Here is a 14,620-nt window from a genome sequence, read left to right as displayed (position 1 = left end):
CTATCTATCTATCTTTCTTTATCTATCTATCTAATCTATCTATCTCTAATCTATCTATCTATAATCTATCTATCTATCTTTGATCTATCTATCCATCTATCTCTATCTTTAATCTATCTATCTATTTACAGAAAGACATCTTTTTTTGTCAAGGCGACTAGGAGGAAGTATCCCCATCCATACATACATGGCTACAGAAAGAAAGAACACGTTGCCATACACATCTCCCTATCTCTCTATACACGAGACACGTTCTTCTCTAAACAACTCTCCAGTGTCTTTGTCAGAGAACCCGGCGATCCAAGCCATTCTAAGACAGAAAGATAGACACATACATATATACAGATAGATAGACTAAGGAGAGAAGAATGAGAAGAAGAAGAGATTGCGTTGTTTTGAAATGTCTGTGTTACCTGTAAGTTATGCTGTTGAATGACGCTAGATTTTTCGAGCTCCCAGTTTTCCTGATGTATCACATCTTCTCGATCATCGCACAGTTGCAGAATTCTCTCTATCCGCCCTGACGAATGCTCCGGACCCTGGCCGTCGTAACCGTGAGGAAGCATCACTACTATTCCTAGCAAGAAAGAAAGAGAAATGAAGAAAGGAGAAAGAAAGGGATATGGAGACACCGGAAAGAAAGAAGGAAAAAGACATGAAGGAACCGAAGAAGGAAGAAAGAAGGGGAGACGAAGAAGCCGAAGAAAGGAGTTACCGTCAGAATGACCATGACAAGAAAAAGTAACACTAAGGAGAAAAAGTTTATCCAGCGAGAAGGGCTTTAGACATGGCTAGCTCATCTGTCGGTCTGGGTGCATGCATGCATGCACTTTCGAGTGTCTACGTGTATGGGGAAGATGAAAATGACGATAATACACGCACGCACACCGAAATGGAGGCACGAGGCGTTTCCTGGGAAGAGCAGCTCTTTTGATGTAAGAGGAAGAAGACCTAGACGAAGAGAACAACTAAATAACGAGGCTTAACTTTCCTTTCTTACACAGGCAGACACATCTCTCGCTAGAGCAGAAAGGAAAGATGAGACCAATGAAACCTCGATACCACACAAACCGACAAGGAAAAAGATAAAGACACGATTGGACCTCTCCTTGCCTAAGTAGGAACCTCCTAAATATGTAGACATACCTCACATTCGCATACATACATACGTACACGCATGCATGCATACATACTCATACATACATAAATACACTCTTTCCCCTTCTCAGACCTTCCTTCCCCAGGGTCGCGCCCTATATCACCCTTCCTTCTCTCTCTTTCTCTTTCCCCTTTCCAGACAGAAATCACATATCTGCCTAGATCGCCCAAAAGAGAATGAAAGGAAGAAAAAGAGAAATCTACATATATCTACACACACGTCTAACCTCCATGTGACGCACACATCTACAGCGAGAGAAAGAGAGAAGAAACAGAGACACCGATGTAGATATAGATATATAAGTGCGTGTTGATGGGTAGTTTTCCGACCTGTTTGTTTATTCCATTTGACTTCGCCGCTTGCAATGAATTGATCGATAATGATCTGCGCTCCATTAGCAAAGTCGCCGAACTGTGCTTCCCAGATACACAGAGAGTCAGGATGCTCCAGAGAATAGCCGAGCTCATAGCCCATCGCTGAGGAGACGAGACAGACAAGACCCACACACACCAATAGTTGCATGCATATATAGGAGACAGACAGATACGTATGTATGAAAGAGAGAGAAGGAGAGAAAAAGAAGAAAAAGGAAGATGAAGAAGACGTAGAGCCAGACAAAGGAGAATGAGACAGAAGAAACATCAGGAAAGAAAGAAGAGAAAGTACTAGATTCATGACAATGATAAAGAGGCACAGAAGTACAAAGGCAAGAAGAAGAAAAGCAAGAAATGCCGAGTCTTTGTGTCTTGTCGACAGAGACGGGAGCAGGAGACACTCGACATCTCAGCGGAAAGAAGAACGAACGCTCTCTGAAACCTTTCTCACGAGAGACTGCGTTCACTTACCGTGGACAGACATACATATATAGAGATATACACTTGAAACAACTATTCCATAAAGATAGAGAAACATCTTTTACTTCTATCCATCTGTCTATACACACGATGTCAAGGGGACAGTAGTACGAATCATCAATCTCAATACTTGGGCTGTCCTCACACGCCCCTCTCTTCTTCCTCCTCCTCTCCGTTCTCACTCTTTCTCTCTTTCTTTCTTTCTTTACCTGCGTATTCGGAGAGGAGAGAATTGACTAGGGTGACGGAATGAGGAAAGCCATGAGATTTTAGAGCATCAAAGATGCAGTAATTCTCGAAAGACGTCTGGTCGTGTAGAACTGCATGTCGATGAGAGAAAGTCCCTCTTTGTACATCTTGACCAGCTATTCGAACCTATTGAAGAAGAAAGAAAGAAAAAAAAACACGAAGAGAAAGAAAGAAGAAAAGACCAATTACGAGAGCAAAGCGAGAAAGGAACAACAAAGACAGAGAAAAATAAAAAGGTCGGGGTGGAAAAGTCTTTCGCATGTTTAATACAATGAAGGGAAGGACGAGCAAAGCACTCGGCACGCACGAGCGTTGAAAGGAGATCGGCTGATAGACGGCTAATATACAGCCATATACGATGTTTGGTGCAAGTGTTGCATGTACGGTATGTGTACAGAGAGAATACACAAGATGCATGCATGTACACGTCGACACTTCACAGAGGTAAACGGCGGTTTCTCACTGTACTGCTGTCTATAGACCAAGTAGTGACGACAAGAGCAAACCTCTCTTCCATGCTTTTCTTCCCTTTCAACTTGCCTCCTTCTTACATGCACTACAAACCTCACTCACTTCTCAACTCGACTGCTCAACCCCCCCATACCTGCACCGCATAGATATATATCTATCTATCTATCTTTAATCTATCTATCTATCTATCTTTAATCTATCTATCTTCAATCTATCTATCTATATAGATATGAAGATGTATGAATGCATGCGTATACGCGTGTGCATCGGAGATGTTTCATAACTATGCCTAGCTGGGTAGGCTGATTGCTTTTTTATGGAGAGATGCATCTTGTGTAGCCAAGACATCCCCACACAGCCAGTCTCCGTCTCTCTCGGCGTCAACCGAGACATACATACTTATGAACATCTCCACATACACTTTATGTATGCAACTGTATCTACGAGAACCAAATATATACACATATATAAGTATGTACGCCCCACGCAACTCCCCTATAGGTGCATGCATATATGTACATTTGTATCTCTGTACACGTTGAATAGGTTGATTATATCAATCCTGCAGGATGTACGATCGTCATCTTCATCTTCATGCGACTTACATGAAATCCATCGGAGAGGAGAGTGGCATAGCATAAATTTTCAGCCGTGCCAAAGTCGATCAGATTCTCATCTGGCGCTGCTTGGACAGCTAGCAGTCTCTCCTTGAAGATCTTGCCTACGGTTGGGTGAACGGTGAAATCCGAAGGGAGAGTAAAGATCTTCATTCCCAACTCTCGAAGTCGATCCAAAGGCACACCTAACCAAGCAATACACACATACTCACTACTCCATCCATATACATACATACATACACACATACACAGATATACACATATACATATATATATATAGATATAGATACAGATCTTTTCTGTCTACTTTATGTACAGACATGGGGATAGAAGCTATAGATTTTCCGCTAGTAGCCGTGCTTCTTCCGCACAAGACAGAAAGAGACACTGAAGGGTTATGCATGTGGATAGAGATAGGTAGATACCCAGATATCTATAGCTATCTCCGTATCAAGATGATCTGTCCTATCAAGCGACAAAACTCCGCGCATGCAGATAGACAGACCTAGCCACAGAGAACTTGACGACAGTAGCGAAAAAGAAGAAGGCTACGACAGATGAAGTGTCTCTCTCTCTCTCTCTATTTCTCTTCTTTTTCTCTTTCTTTCTTACCTGTGAGTTGCGGCGCAGCAGGTACATCAGGGCGTACAAGATGCTTCCACTGAGGGGAGTATTCATACTGAATCAAACGAACGACCAGTCAAAAAGCAACAAGAGAGAGAAAGAACAAGAATGAAGAGAAGAAAAAGCTTGACGTCGATGTCTAGACACAGGTGGGAAGTCTCGATGGCGTGCATGATACAGGGGATAACCGCCACTTCCTTTCTCCTTCTCTTTCGGCCTATCTCTCTCACTCTCTCTTGAAAAAGCAAATTTCTCTCTCGATCTGCTTCTTTAAGTGACATCTAGAGAATACGAATCTATCTTTGATGTATCTGCCTTAAAGCTATCTCTCTTTCCATCGGTATTCCGAATCTGTCTCAATCTATCTATCTTGAACGTATCTACCTCTCTACTATTCAGAGTCGTTCACCTTTAGCTCTACGTGCAGCACTCTACTTAGGATGTGTATTCTATACCCCCGAATGATGAATGAGAACCATATCTACAGAAGAAGAAGAAAGCAAAGAAAGAAAGTCTAGAAGGAAAGAACGACACATTAGAGAAGAAATCGAAAAGAAGAGCATGGAAAAGAAAGAGAGACTCCCCTAGGGCGGGAGTCTTTAAAAGAGATGAAGAAAGACAGAAATCTCTCTTGCCTATTCTCCTTCTTCTTCTCCTCTTCTTTTTCCCTTGTACCTGCTGGCTAGGAAGGAAGTGTTTACACTTCTCATATTCGGTATTGTAGAAATCTAGGATGTTTAACTTCAACTTATTCAGGTCGTCATCTGTGACGACACCCTAAGGATGGAAGGACAAAAGAAAGAAAGAAGAAAACAAAACAAGATGAAGAAGTAGGAGGAGTTCTTCCTGTAGGGCAACACACAAGGATCTCCACCTTCTTCTCGGTCGCAATCTGAGTGCATGCATTCAATCCTCTCTCCCTTCCCTTCGGATGTCCTTTCTTCCAGACTTCCTTACCATCTCATGCCCTATATATATATATATATGTATAGTATGCACAAATACACATATAGGTGTATATACAAGATATGACTAGCACTAGATGTATATGCGAATATATGTACATGGTGCGTGTATGTGAATTTGAGCCACGTCTTCTCTCTAGAGAGAGGTGAGGCAGAGAGCAACAGGCGAAGGAGAATTTTCTCTTGTTGCGTGGAATGGAACATCATCTAGAGAAAGAAACTGTACAGGAGAGAGAAGAGGAGTCGGTCAACACGCAGTGTCTATACAGTCTAAACATCTAAGAAATTGTGGGAGGCAGAGACGACTACAGGAATGAACTTCTTCTCCAAGCTACTACTCCTACTACTCGTACATAACGGGCGACCTGTCAGCAATGCTTTTTTCTCAAGACAAAAGAACACTCAGCAAAGCAGTCTGTCTCTAAGGGTCCCTCTAGGTCAATGTGTGGTGGGCCGCAGTAGCAGTCTGGGCTACCAGGAGAAAGACAAGAAAAGAGATGACGAAGACGATCTACAAGGGGGGCAATGCAATTCATGTAGTACGACTGAGGAGCAGGCATGAAGGTCCAGGTGCATCATTCATAGATAGGCATCGATCGAGACAACTGCATATGAACGTGCTATACACGAACACATCTCTCGATCTCTCATCTTTGATCTATCTTCATCTCTTTCTCTCTCTTTCTCTGTTCACATCAACAGTATCCCTCCTCCCTGCCATCATTAGAGTTTTGACTGGACTAGGTGAGAAGGCATCACGTGTGTATTCTTCCTTTCTTTCTAGAATATCTTCTCTGGGTATGTCGCTGTCTTCGTATCTTGACGAAGAGAGAAGCTGTCTGGTATGTCTCTGTGAGATAAGGAGCTTGTAAGAGAGAACCTACCTCGTCTTTGAGTTTCTGGGAGTAGAGATCGAAGACAGGTTTCTTTTTGGCGATGAGGGTGTACATGAGAGGTTGAGTGAATTTAGGCATGTCTAGTTCATTGTGCCCTAGACGTCGGTAACCGACGAGATCAATGAAGACATCTGACTTGAATCTTTGTCGATACTCCAGAGCTAGCTCAGCCACGAAGGTGACGTCTTCCGGTTCATCGGCATTAACATGAAAGACGGGACAATCGAGAGCTTTGGCGATATCTGTACAGTATCGACCACTTCCAGAATCGACGGGATTCGTTGTGAATCCGACTTGGTTGTTGACAACGATATGAATCGTCCCCCCCACATGATAATGAGGTAATTGGCTCATTTGAAGTGTTTCATAGACAACGCCTTGACCAGCCAGAGAGGCATCTCCATGAAGAATGATAGGCAACACCTTATTGCGGTCGATGTCCTCCGAATAGTATTGCTGGGCACGCGCCTGTCCTATGACTAATGGGTTCACGGCTTCAAGATGCGATGGATTGGCTAAGATCCCCATGTGAATATACCGCTGAGCATCGGCATCAAAATGATCGAATTCCACTCCTAAGTGATACTTCACATCCCCACTATTCCCCCATTCATCTGCCGAGTAGCTTGTATTGCCTAGAAACTCCGAGAGCAATTGCTGCATGGGCTTATGAAGGACATTCACTAAGACGTTGAGACGCCCTCGATGAGGCATCCCAACGACCACACTATTCACTCCTTCTCTTGCCGCTTTCTTCGTGATCGCCTTCATACACACGATCATGGTCTCACATCCATCTAAGCCAAATCTTTTGCTTGTACTGAATTTCTGACCGCAAAAATTCTCAAAGAGTTGCGCCCGTGCTGTACGTGCAAGAATCTTCTTCTTCATTTCGTCCGAGAAGGTGAATTTGCGAGGGGTCTCGATCCATTGGCGAATGAAGTTACATACGTTTCGATCCCCTATGTGCATATACTCAATGCCGATAGAACTACAGTACGCTTCTTCTAATCGCTGAACGATCTGTCTTAAAGGGCGAGGAGGAAATTCTGGAGAAAGAAACCCTGTCATGCCTTCAACACGGCAATCGAAGACTTTATCTAAATCGGACTTGGTAAAACCGTAAGTCTCATAATCTAGATTCCCCGATGCATTGGCTGCTCGAGAGACAGATACAAATGGCGCTTGCTTAGGCAACGCTAAAGGATTGATTCGAGCTAACTCATGACCTCTCATCTGATACCCACGAATCATCTGGATGATCCTGCTTGTATCATGCACACTCTGCTGAGGAGACACTGGTAGAGCCTCTGGCGCAACGAAGGAGGCGCCTGCGGGGAGTGATCCTGGAGCGGATGGAATGAAGGGCAACACACGATGTTGACCGGATTGAGAAGAAGCGAGACTTCCTTTTTGACAAGAAGAAGAGGGAGGTACAGTCATACCACCTCCAGAAGGAAGAGAATGAAGATGAGAAGAAGAAGAAGAAGTTGCAGGTGGTGTTGAAGGGGGTAAACAGAAAGCTTTCTCGGGAGGTAAGCCTTGAGTGATATTCTGGAAGTAGGCAGCCCATGACGCATGTACGGCTTTAGGATCCTGACGCCAGATATCATACATCTGCTCTATATACCCACCGCTTGTTGCACTTAGAAAGGGCTCGGTAGTGAATGAGGAGGAGGGAGAAGGAGTCTTGGCGGTACCTACGGGCCCACTATCACTCTTATGACGTCTTTGGTCGACAAAAGAAAGCATCGTATTGCTTGTTGAAGATGAAAAAGAGGGAAGAGAAGAAAAACACAGCACAGGAGAGGAAGAAGATAGAGACGGGGCAGTGAAGAGAAGAGAAGTCGGTTTGGAGGTGGTGTGGAAGGACATATAGGACGATTCAAAGACATAAGGAAGTTTATGACTTGTGTTTCCATGAAGATAAACCAAAGGAAGCGACGAAGAAGATGTAGAAAGTCTTTTAGAGAGGTCCTGAAGAAGAACAAAGCCAAGGGGAAATTCTCCTCGATGCTGCCCGGTCGGTTGTCTTAAAGCAGCTGCCAACAAAGAACTACCTTCTCTTAAGCCTTTCTTCCATGGAGAAGAAGATGAGGAAGAAGATGTTAAGGCACCAATAGAGAAGTCTTTACGATTTATCACGGAAACACCTAGACCTCTATTGAAGCCGAGGGTCTTCTGGCTATGACGGAGACACCCTAGACGTGGAATAGATGCTGCGGTCGCGGACGCCATCGTATCACGGCTATAGGCCGCTCTTGAACGAGAGGTGACCATACACCGAGTATCTTGAATGTGAACAGGAGAGGTCTTGCTGAGAAGAGAAGAAGAAAGCGGAGGAGAAGAAGACGATGACGAAAGAGGATCAGGGAAGATGCTACCTCTCTCGAGAGGCAAAGACCTCCGTTTTGGACGGCATAGGAAAGAAACACGAGAGGAGCGAGTACACCGCATTTTGAAAAGCCGTGTAGAGAAGGAGAGAGAGAGAAAGAACGAAAACCGATTCAGAAAACGTATTATTGTCAAAGAAAGAACATCCTTTGAAGAACGATGAAGGGGAGACGGCTAAAAACCGCAGACGATAAGGACAAAAGAGAGAAAGAAAAGTTGCGACAACTCTGAAAAGAAAGAAGGAAAGAAAGGAGAGAGAAACAATGGGTGTTTCAAGAATGCCGACTCTTTTGTGGTGATGAGAGAAGAAAGCGCTCGGTAAATCGTGAACGAAACAGGAGGAAAACAAGAGGCGATTCTCCTGCTTGCACTCTGGAGTTTTTTGCGAGAAGTTTCTTTAGAAGAAGCAAAAATCCATCCTCCATTCAACGTTCCCCTCTGTTCTCCTGTCGAGGTGAGTGAAGTAGGGACGGTCGTCGATCTTTTCTTGAAGAGAAGAGGATAGGATGACGGTGATCAATCAAAACGCTTTACATACGGCGCTAGAGCCATCGTTCCCTTTTCACATGCGAAAAAAGTCCTCCAACGCAACTTATTCTAGGTTCTTATGTACAAGAAAGAGTTTTAATAGAGCGAATGATCACCCGAGAACTATCAAAGAAGAGTTAAAAAAGGGGGGCGTCAGCAGCGACAGCAACAGCAAGAGCAGCGGCGAGCTGCTACTCTTCCTGGGACAAAGAAAAGCGAGAGAGGAGGCGGAGTCGGTTTCTTCTGCTCGGGATTCTCCTCATACTACATGTACACCGATCCATTCTTCAAACCTTCTTCCACACTCCGTTGATTCAAGAAAAAGGACCTGAAAAGGCTCTTCAACTTCGCCTGTCGCCATCAGAAAAGAAAAAGATCAGGACAAAACAACGACGAAAGCCAGAGAAACCAACCTTCCACGCAACGGCCTAAGAAGAACAACACAGGATTCCTCCTGCGTGTAGTCCAAAAAGGAGATGATGATTAACAACGACAACACAGCCGTAGCTGAGTGAGTAAGTAAGTAGAACCTCTATTGATCGTCATTCATTGGACGAGGAGGCAAACCAAGCGAAGAAGGGGAGTTACAAAATCGGTTCGCTTGTCTGTCCGTTTTCGGGAATGTGAGAACCTGGGGGTAGGGAGACTATCACCAATGCACATTGCCACCGAGCCATCTGTCTGGTTCTTTTTCGCTGGTCTTCAACCCATCTCATCCAAGCCGACGGTGTTCTTTTTTAAGCAAAGTGAATTCACTCAAAGGAAAGCCTCTCTCTCTATCTATCTGCGCATCTAGAAAAGGAGTCACCCTACCATGATCGGAGTGATACACAGGACAGGCTAGAATGTTCTTTTTGGTGAATTGAGGGATCTAAGCACAGTGGATGTTCTCATCGCGGACGCCGTTACAACAGAGACGTACTTCCTGCATGGGAGAGCGGACGTTGAAGTGGATCTTCTTGATAGGTGAACGACCTAAGAAGAAGGTGCCAGCAGAGTTCTTACTATCTCTCTTCTACCGGTGTAGAAAGTGCCCAAGTACGTATGTGCATAGAGCACAAGATGGCAAAAGAAAGAAAACGACAGAATCGGGTTGGAGCCTATTCTAATTCTTTCTTCTTTCCTTTCACGACATCCTCTCCATTTCCAAAGCAAGATATCAAGCCGACTCAAACAAGAAAAGAAAGTGACCGGTGATGCTCTCTCCGCGCTTGTTTTTCTTTTCGGTTTCTTCTTACACGGGTGCATTGGTTCTCTCGTCTCTTTCTTCTACTGAGATTTAAAGGAAAGTTCTTCGAGGAACAGGCAGGAATCGTCTATTTCAAGAGCATGACATTCGCGTCTTTCTTGTTTGACGGGGCCAACGGGCCGGCGTGGTATCTACTGCCTTTCCAGAACACCGCGAATGCAAGCATTGTCTTGTGCGGATACAAAAGGCTGGTTTATTACCTGAAAGCGCTGTTCTGAGACAGACACCGCTGCACTCCTACACACATGCATCAACAAAAGCAAAAGAGCTCCACGGCTCCTTAGGAAAGACGGAGATGGATGGTGTGTGTCTACGGGTATATATAAATATATATGTATGGCCTGTCTATATGTAGACCACGTATCTGTTTATTTGTGTATCTGTCTATCTGTTTGAGGGAATGTATCTATCTTTATACTCGCGACGCTTCCCCCTGGGAGCTACGTACTACCAGCTGGAGTGTTAAGAATCGACCCAAGGCTATGTAGCTGGTAGGGCAGACTTACCACAGCCACGGGGGAGCATGCAGCGGTATTCTTCCGGCTGAGTCTGTTCGAATAGTAGTTGCGATGAATGGACTAAGTCTATAAACATCTACTAACTTGGCGAGGTATCGTCTCACTCGACCTCTTCTTCGCCTTGGCTTTGTTCTCAACAGAAGGAGAAAGAGAGGAAATGGAGGACAGGTCATTACACAGTAGCAAATACTCTTTCAGTGACTATGAAAGACACGTAACTAAGGAACAACGAACGCCCACTTGGTCTCCCTTGAGAGGTGCGGTACGAGAGGGGCAGAAGGTGGAAATCTTCAGCTTCCTTGTCAAGTAGAAACAAAAGACGGCACCTTCCTTTCAAGTTTCAACAGGAAAAGGACCGTAGTCCGAGAAACAAGGATTGTAGCTAGCTTCTCATGCCGTTTGGAATCTCCGAATCGGGGCAACAAGTCTCCGTGCGAGACGACCAGAGTTTCTTCAGCTTAAATTTTCTTCGATCTAAAACCGAAATTTAGCCACAAGAAGCAACAAAGGTCAGGAGCGTTTTAGCCTAGAGAATCGTTTACCAATGAAGAACGACTTTTCATATCTGTGATAGTTAGTTCTCTCAAATTCGTAAGTTCCGCCTTCAGCGCTGCTTTTGATGTGCGAGTCGCAATAGAAGACACGGAAGAAACTTTGCTTTGATCCTTGACCTTTCCAAGTGATCAATGAGAGAAAGAAAACTTTAAGCGACATCGGTGAGAAAGACGGGTAGACAGCTCGTCAAGAAAGAGAAACACCAAGACAAGCTCGTGGTGTGCGGAAGATGACCTCCGTATGTCTCTCCACTGCTGCGAAAACTTGTCGTTCCCCTGTCTGCATGTAATGATTGACTTAGAGTTGAGGTGTACATACAGCTGAACGAAGGAGAGCTATGCTAAATCGACTGGGGTGAGATAGCTAATAGCTTACTTATGCCGGGTTACAACAGTGAGAAAACGAGTTAGACAGAAAGTCGATAGACGCTGAAGCTTGTCAGATTCTTCTTCAAGCAAGGAGGTCGCCGACAAAGATTTCTTCCTCTTTAGTAGATGTGTACAGCTTGACTTTCTAAAATCGAAAGGAGAACAAGATCGAACCTTCACTGTTTTCTTTCTGCGCCAACCGCATATATATATATTTATACAAAGTAAGGCATATATCCTCTTAGACATACACACACATCTGTGTATGCCTATATCTATCTCTCTCTCTATACGTATATGCGCCAATGGCACATAAGAATACATGGATATGCCTATATACGGTCACCAGGGGCTAGTTGGAGGCGGACGACTGATTCGAGCTCTTTTTTAGACTGGAGAGATTTGCATGCGCCAAGAAGCACTGAGGTGACCTTCCCTAGCAGAGAGCTATGTGGTCACATTCTCTATAGACACCAACTGCCTTAGCTTTTCATTGACTGACATGATAGAGACTTGTCTCTCCTTCTCTACGCGACTACTGTGCGGCTGTCTGTACACTTGAAGGCATATACATAAATATGTAGACAGGAGGTCCAGAAAGATTGCTGCTGTGAAGGGATTCGGGACAAAGATCAGAGCGAAAGAAGCGGTTAAAGACAGAAGAAACTTCTTCCTAAGACAACAGAAAGGACAGACGTCCAGGGTTTTCTGAAAGATGCCGTCTTTCTCATGACAACGAAGAAGAAGCAAACTCAAAGTGCAACAGTGACCGAATTCATGCACGCATGCAGTCTTCATAGACACTTCAAAAGGCTGAATAAGAAGAAGAGAAAGCGAAATAAAAGAGAAAATAAATCTCCGACAGAAAAGAAAAGAATGCACCCTATAGAACCTTACGTACACATATACAAGTACACGTGTACGTGTTGTATGTGCATCTAAATCCATCCCCGTCCTGGGGGGGGGGAGAGGCGCTTTTCGAGAAAAGAGCGGCTCTAGTCTCTAAGAAGACTGCGCCAGAATCCTGAACGGGCTGTCGAAGACACATACATGTCTTGCAGGCACAGACCTTGCATACAGGAATATACGACCATACATACACACACACTACACGTGTATACATCCTACATTCACCACATATACATATACATATGTATGCGTCCATAATAGATGGGGTGGATTTTATATCTAGGCGGATAGACAGGTATTTGAAATTGACTCTCTCTCTCTCTGGATATATCAGTATGTCTCTCTCCAACTGTATCCATATCTCTCTCTATCTCGATCTAGGTGTACATACATCCCCTACATAGGGATCGAGTTACTTTTAACGAGTGGATAGAAGAGAGATCCTGTTTAGCCTGCGAGTTTCATGTTGGCTAGCTGTGCGACTTGTTGCTTATAATCTTCGAGAGAAATTAAGAGACAGTTTTCTGGAGGCTTTTCTGTAGGAGGCAGGAGAGCAACGATCGTTGCATGCGAAGGAGGTGGAGGTATAGCATTCAAATCGCCAAGAGCAAGCGGCCCTGACCCCCGGTAAAGCTGAGACAGCCAAGGAGACAAGTAGACACAGACACGAATGTCTACGCGGGCATTCTTGCGAAACCTTAAGTAACACAGTAAGACACAGGATGAAAATAGAGGAAGTCTGTCTACACGGAAACTTTCCGGTCAAGAAGCACCACAAAGAACGACATACCCGGGAAGGAGACTTCCCCCCCTAGCCCGCGGCTTGGGGCGAGCTAGCTCCATCTCGGTCTTCTCACTTCAGCCAGTCGATATGTTTGCAGCCTCCCGAAAGAGAAACGGATGCACATAACATCGAATAAGATGCCTTTGTGCTCTCTCTCACGGCCATTATCTTCTTTGTCAAAGAAAACCGATCAAAAGACCATTCAGAACCCTTAGATCTGTCTATCTCTTCACTATCCCCCTACCTACCTACAGACACCTCCACTTGTACACATACATACGCATTGAGGTGTACCTGCGGAGATTAAGATCGACATCTCGTATGCATACACACATACATACATAGAGATAGAGAAAAAGGAAAGTGAGCTCTGTCGGTCTGTGCTTATGGGGACAAAACACCTCTCTTCATGAGAGAAGACTCAATAGTGATAAAGGAGGTCTTGTTCTCTTCTTCTTCGTACGACTCCTTACCTCGATAGCTTTTTCCACGTAGCTCCGTTGCTCTTGGCTATTTGACTGAAGAAGAGAGCTGAGGAAGGAATCGGCTAAGCCCATTGTCTCTAGCACATCACGTTGAAAAGCCCCTGCGGTAGAGACTCCTCCACTATTAGGACAGACCGAGCTCGAGGCCCCGGGAGGAGATGCGGAAGTTCGCCGATCAACTCCATTGAAAGAGAAGTCTTTCCCACCTAGGATAGAAAAGAATAAAGGAGAAGGAGAAGCTTGAAGAAGAACTCTTTCGAATGAAAAAGATCTCCCTCCATATGCACAAGAGACAGAAAAACGTCACTGCTGCCTTCCATGCTCTTGGAGAAGAGGAAACGGGAAGGGGACGTATTCTCACACTCCGACTGAAAGATACTACACAGAAGCATATGAATGCATCTCTATCATATATATATATATATATAGATAGATATGAGCTCATACAGATATATTCATACATACACGTGTGTCCTATGCGGTTGGAGATTTCCCCTGATAAGAATGAATATAAACATATATATATATAAACACAAGTCTACAGCACATATATGTATATGTATATATATATATATATAAGCGCACAGGCTATCTGTGCATGCACATAGGTCCAAATATTGAAGTGCACAGCATACACATACAGGTACATAGATATACGTTCGTGTGAGTGTACAGCTACATGTGTGTAAGGACTTATGAAGAAAGAGAAGAGAGAGAGCGTGGCGAAGGTATTCTCTGACGCTGAAAGAAAGAAGAAAACAGGAAGAAAGGCCTTAACGCCAAACTTCCCTGTTGAGCAAAAGGTTCCTTCTAGGTAGATACATGGAGCTAGAAAGAGAGAAAGAATCTCCTCCACATGAAACACGATGGCCGATACTAGACAAAGACGAGATGCACATGAGACCGCTCCACACCTAGACTATCTATCTATCTATCTTTAATCTATCTACCTATCTTTGATCTACCTATGTAGGTATGTATGTATGTATATGTGT

General features: G+C 44.3%; 2 protein-coding genes across 2 annotated transcripts; both read right to left on the bottom strand.

Moving 5' to 3' along the window:
* Positions 1-236: 236 nt before the first annotated feature.
* Positions 237-9,496, bottom strand: CSUI_010055 (oxoglutarate dehydrogenase (succinyl-transferring) e1 component; the record flags this gene model as incomplete). Its single annotated transcript, XM_068070162.1, has 7 exons — positions 5,824-9,496; positions 4,650-4,751; positions 3,963-4,029; positions 3,339-3,535; positions 2,223-2,388; positions 1,489-1,635; positions 237-577 (listed from the first exon to the last, which is right to left on the bottom strand). The coding sequence occupies exons 1-7, from the start codon at positions 8,290-8,292 to the stop codon at positions 237-239; spliced, it is 3,489 nt and encodes a 1,162-aa protein (XP_067917863.1). The 5' UTR covers positions 8,293-9,496.
* A 2,698-nt stretch (positions 9,497-12,194) lies between these two features.
* Positions 12,195-13,829, bottom strand: CSUI_010054 (rna polymerase-associated protein rtf1). Its single transcript, XM_068070161.1, has 2 exons — positions 13,614-13,829; positions 12,195-12,989 (listed from the first exon to the last, which is right to left on the bottom strand). Exons 1-2 carry the CDS (start codon positions 13,695-13,697, stop codon positions 12,804-12,806), a joined length of 270 nt encoding a protein of 89 aa, XP_067917862.1. The 5' UTR covers positions 13,698-13,829; the 3' UTR covers positions 12,195-12,803.
* Between the last annotated feature and the right edge of the window lie 791 nt (positions 13,830-14,620).

This window comes from Cystoisospora suis, assembly GCF_002600585.1.
Source record: "Cystoisospora suis strain Wien I chromosome Unknown contig_6603, whole genome shotgun sequence".
NCBI classification, from domain to species: Eukaryota; Apicomplexa; class Conoidasida; order Eucoccidiorida; family Sarcocystidae; genus Cystoisospora; species Cystoisospora suis.
Note: the sequence above shows the minus strand (reverse complement) of the source record. Positions and strands in the feature narration are given on the sequence as shown.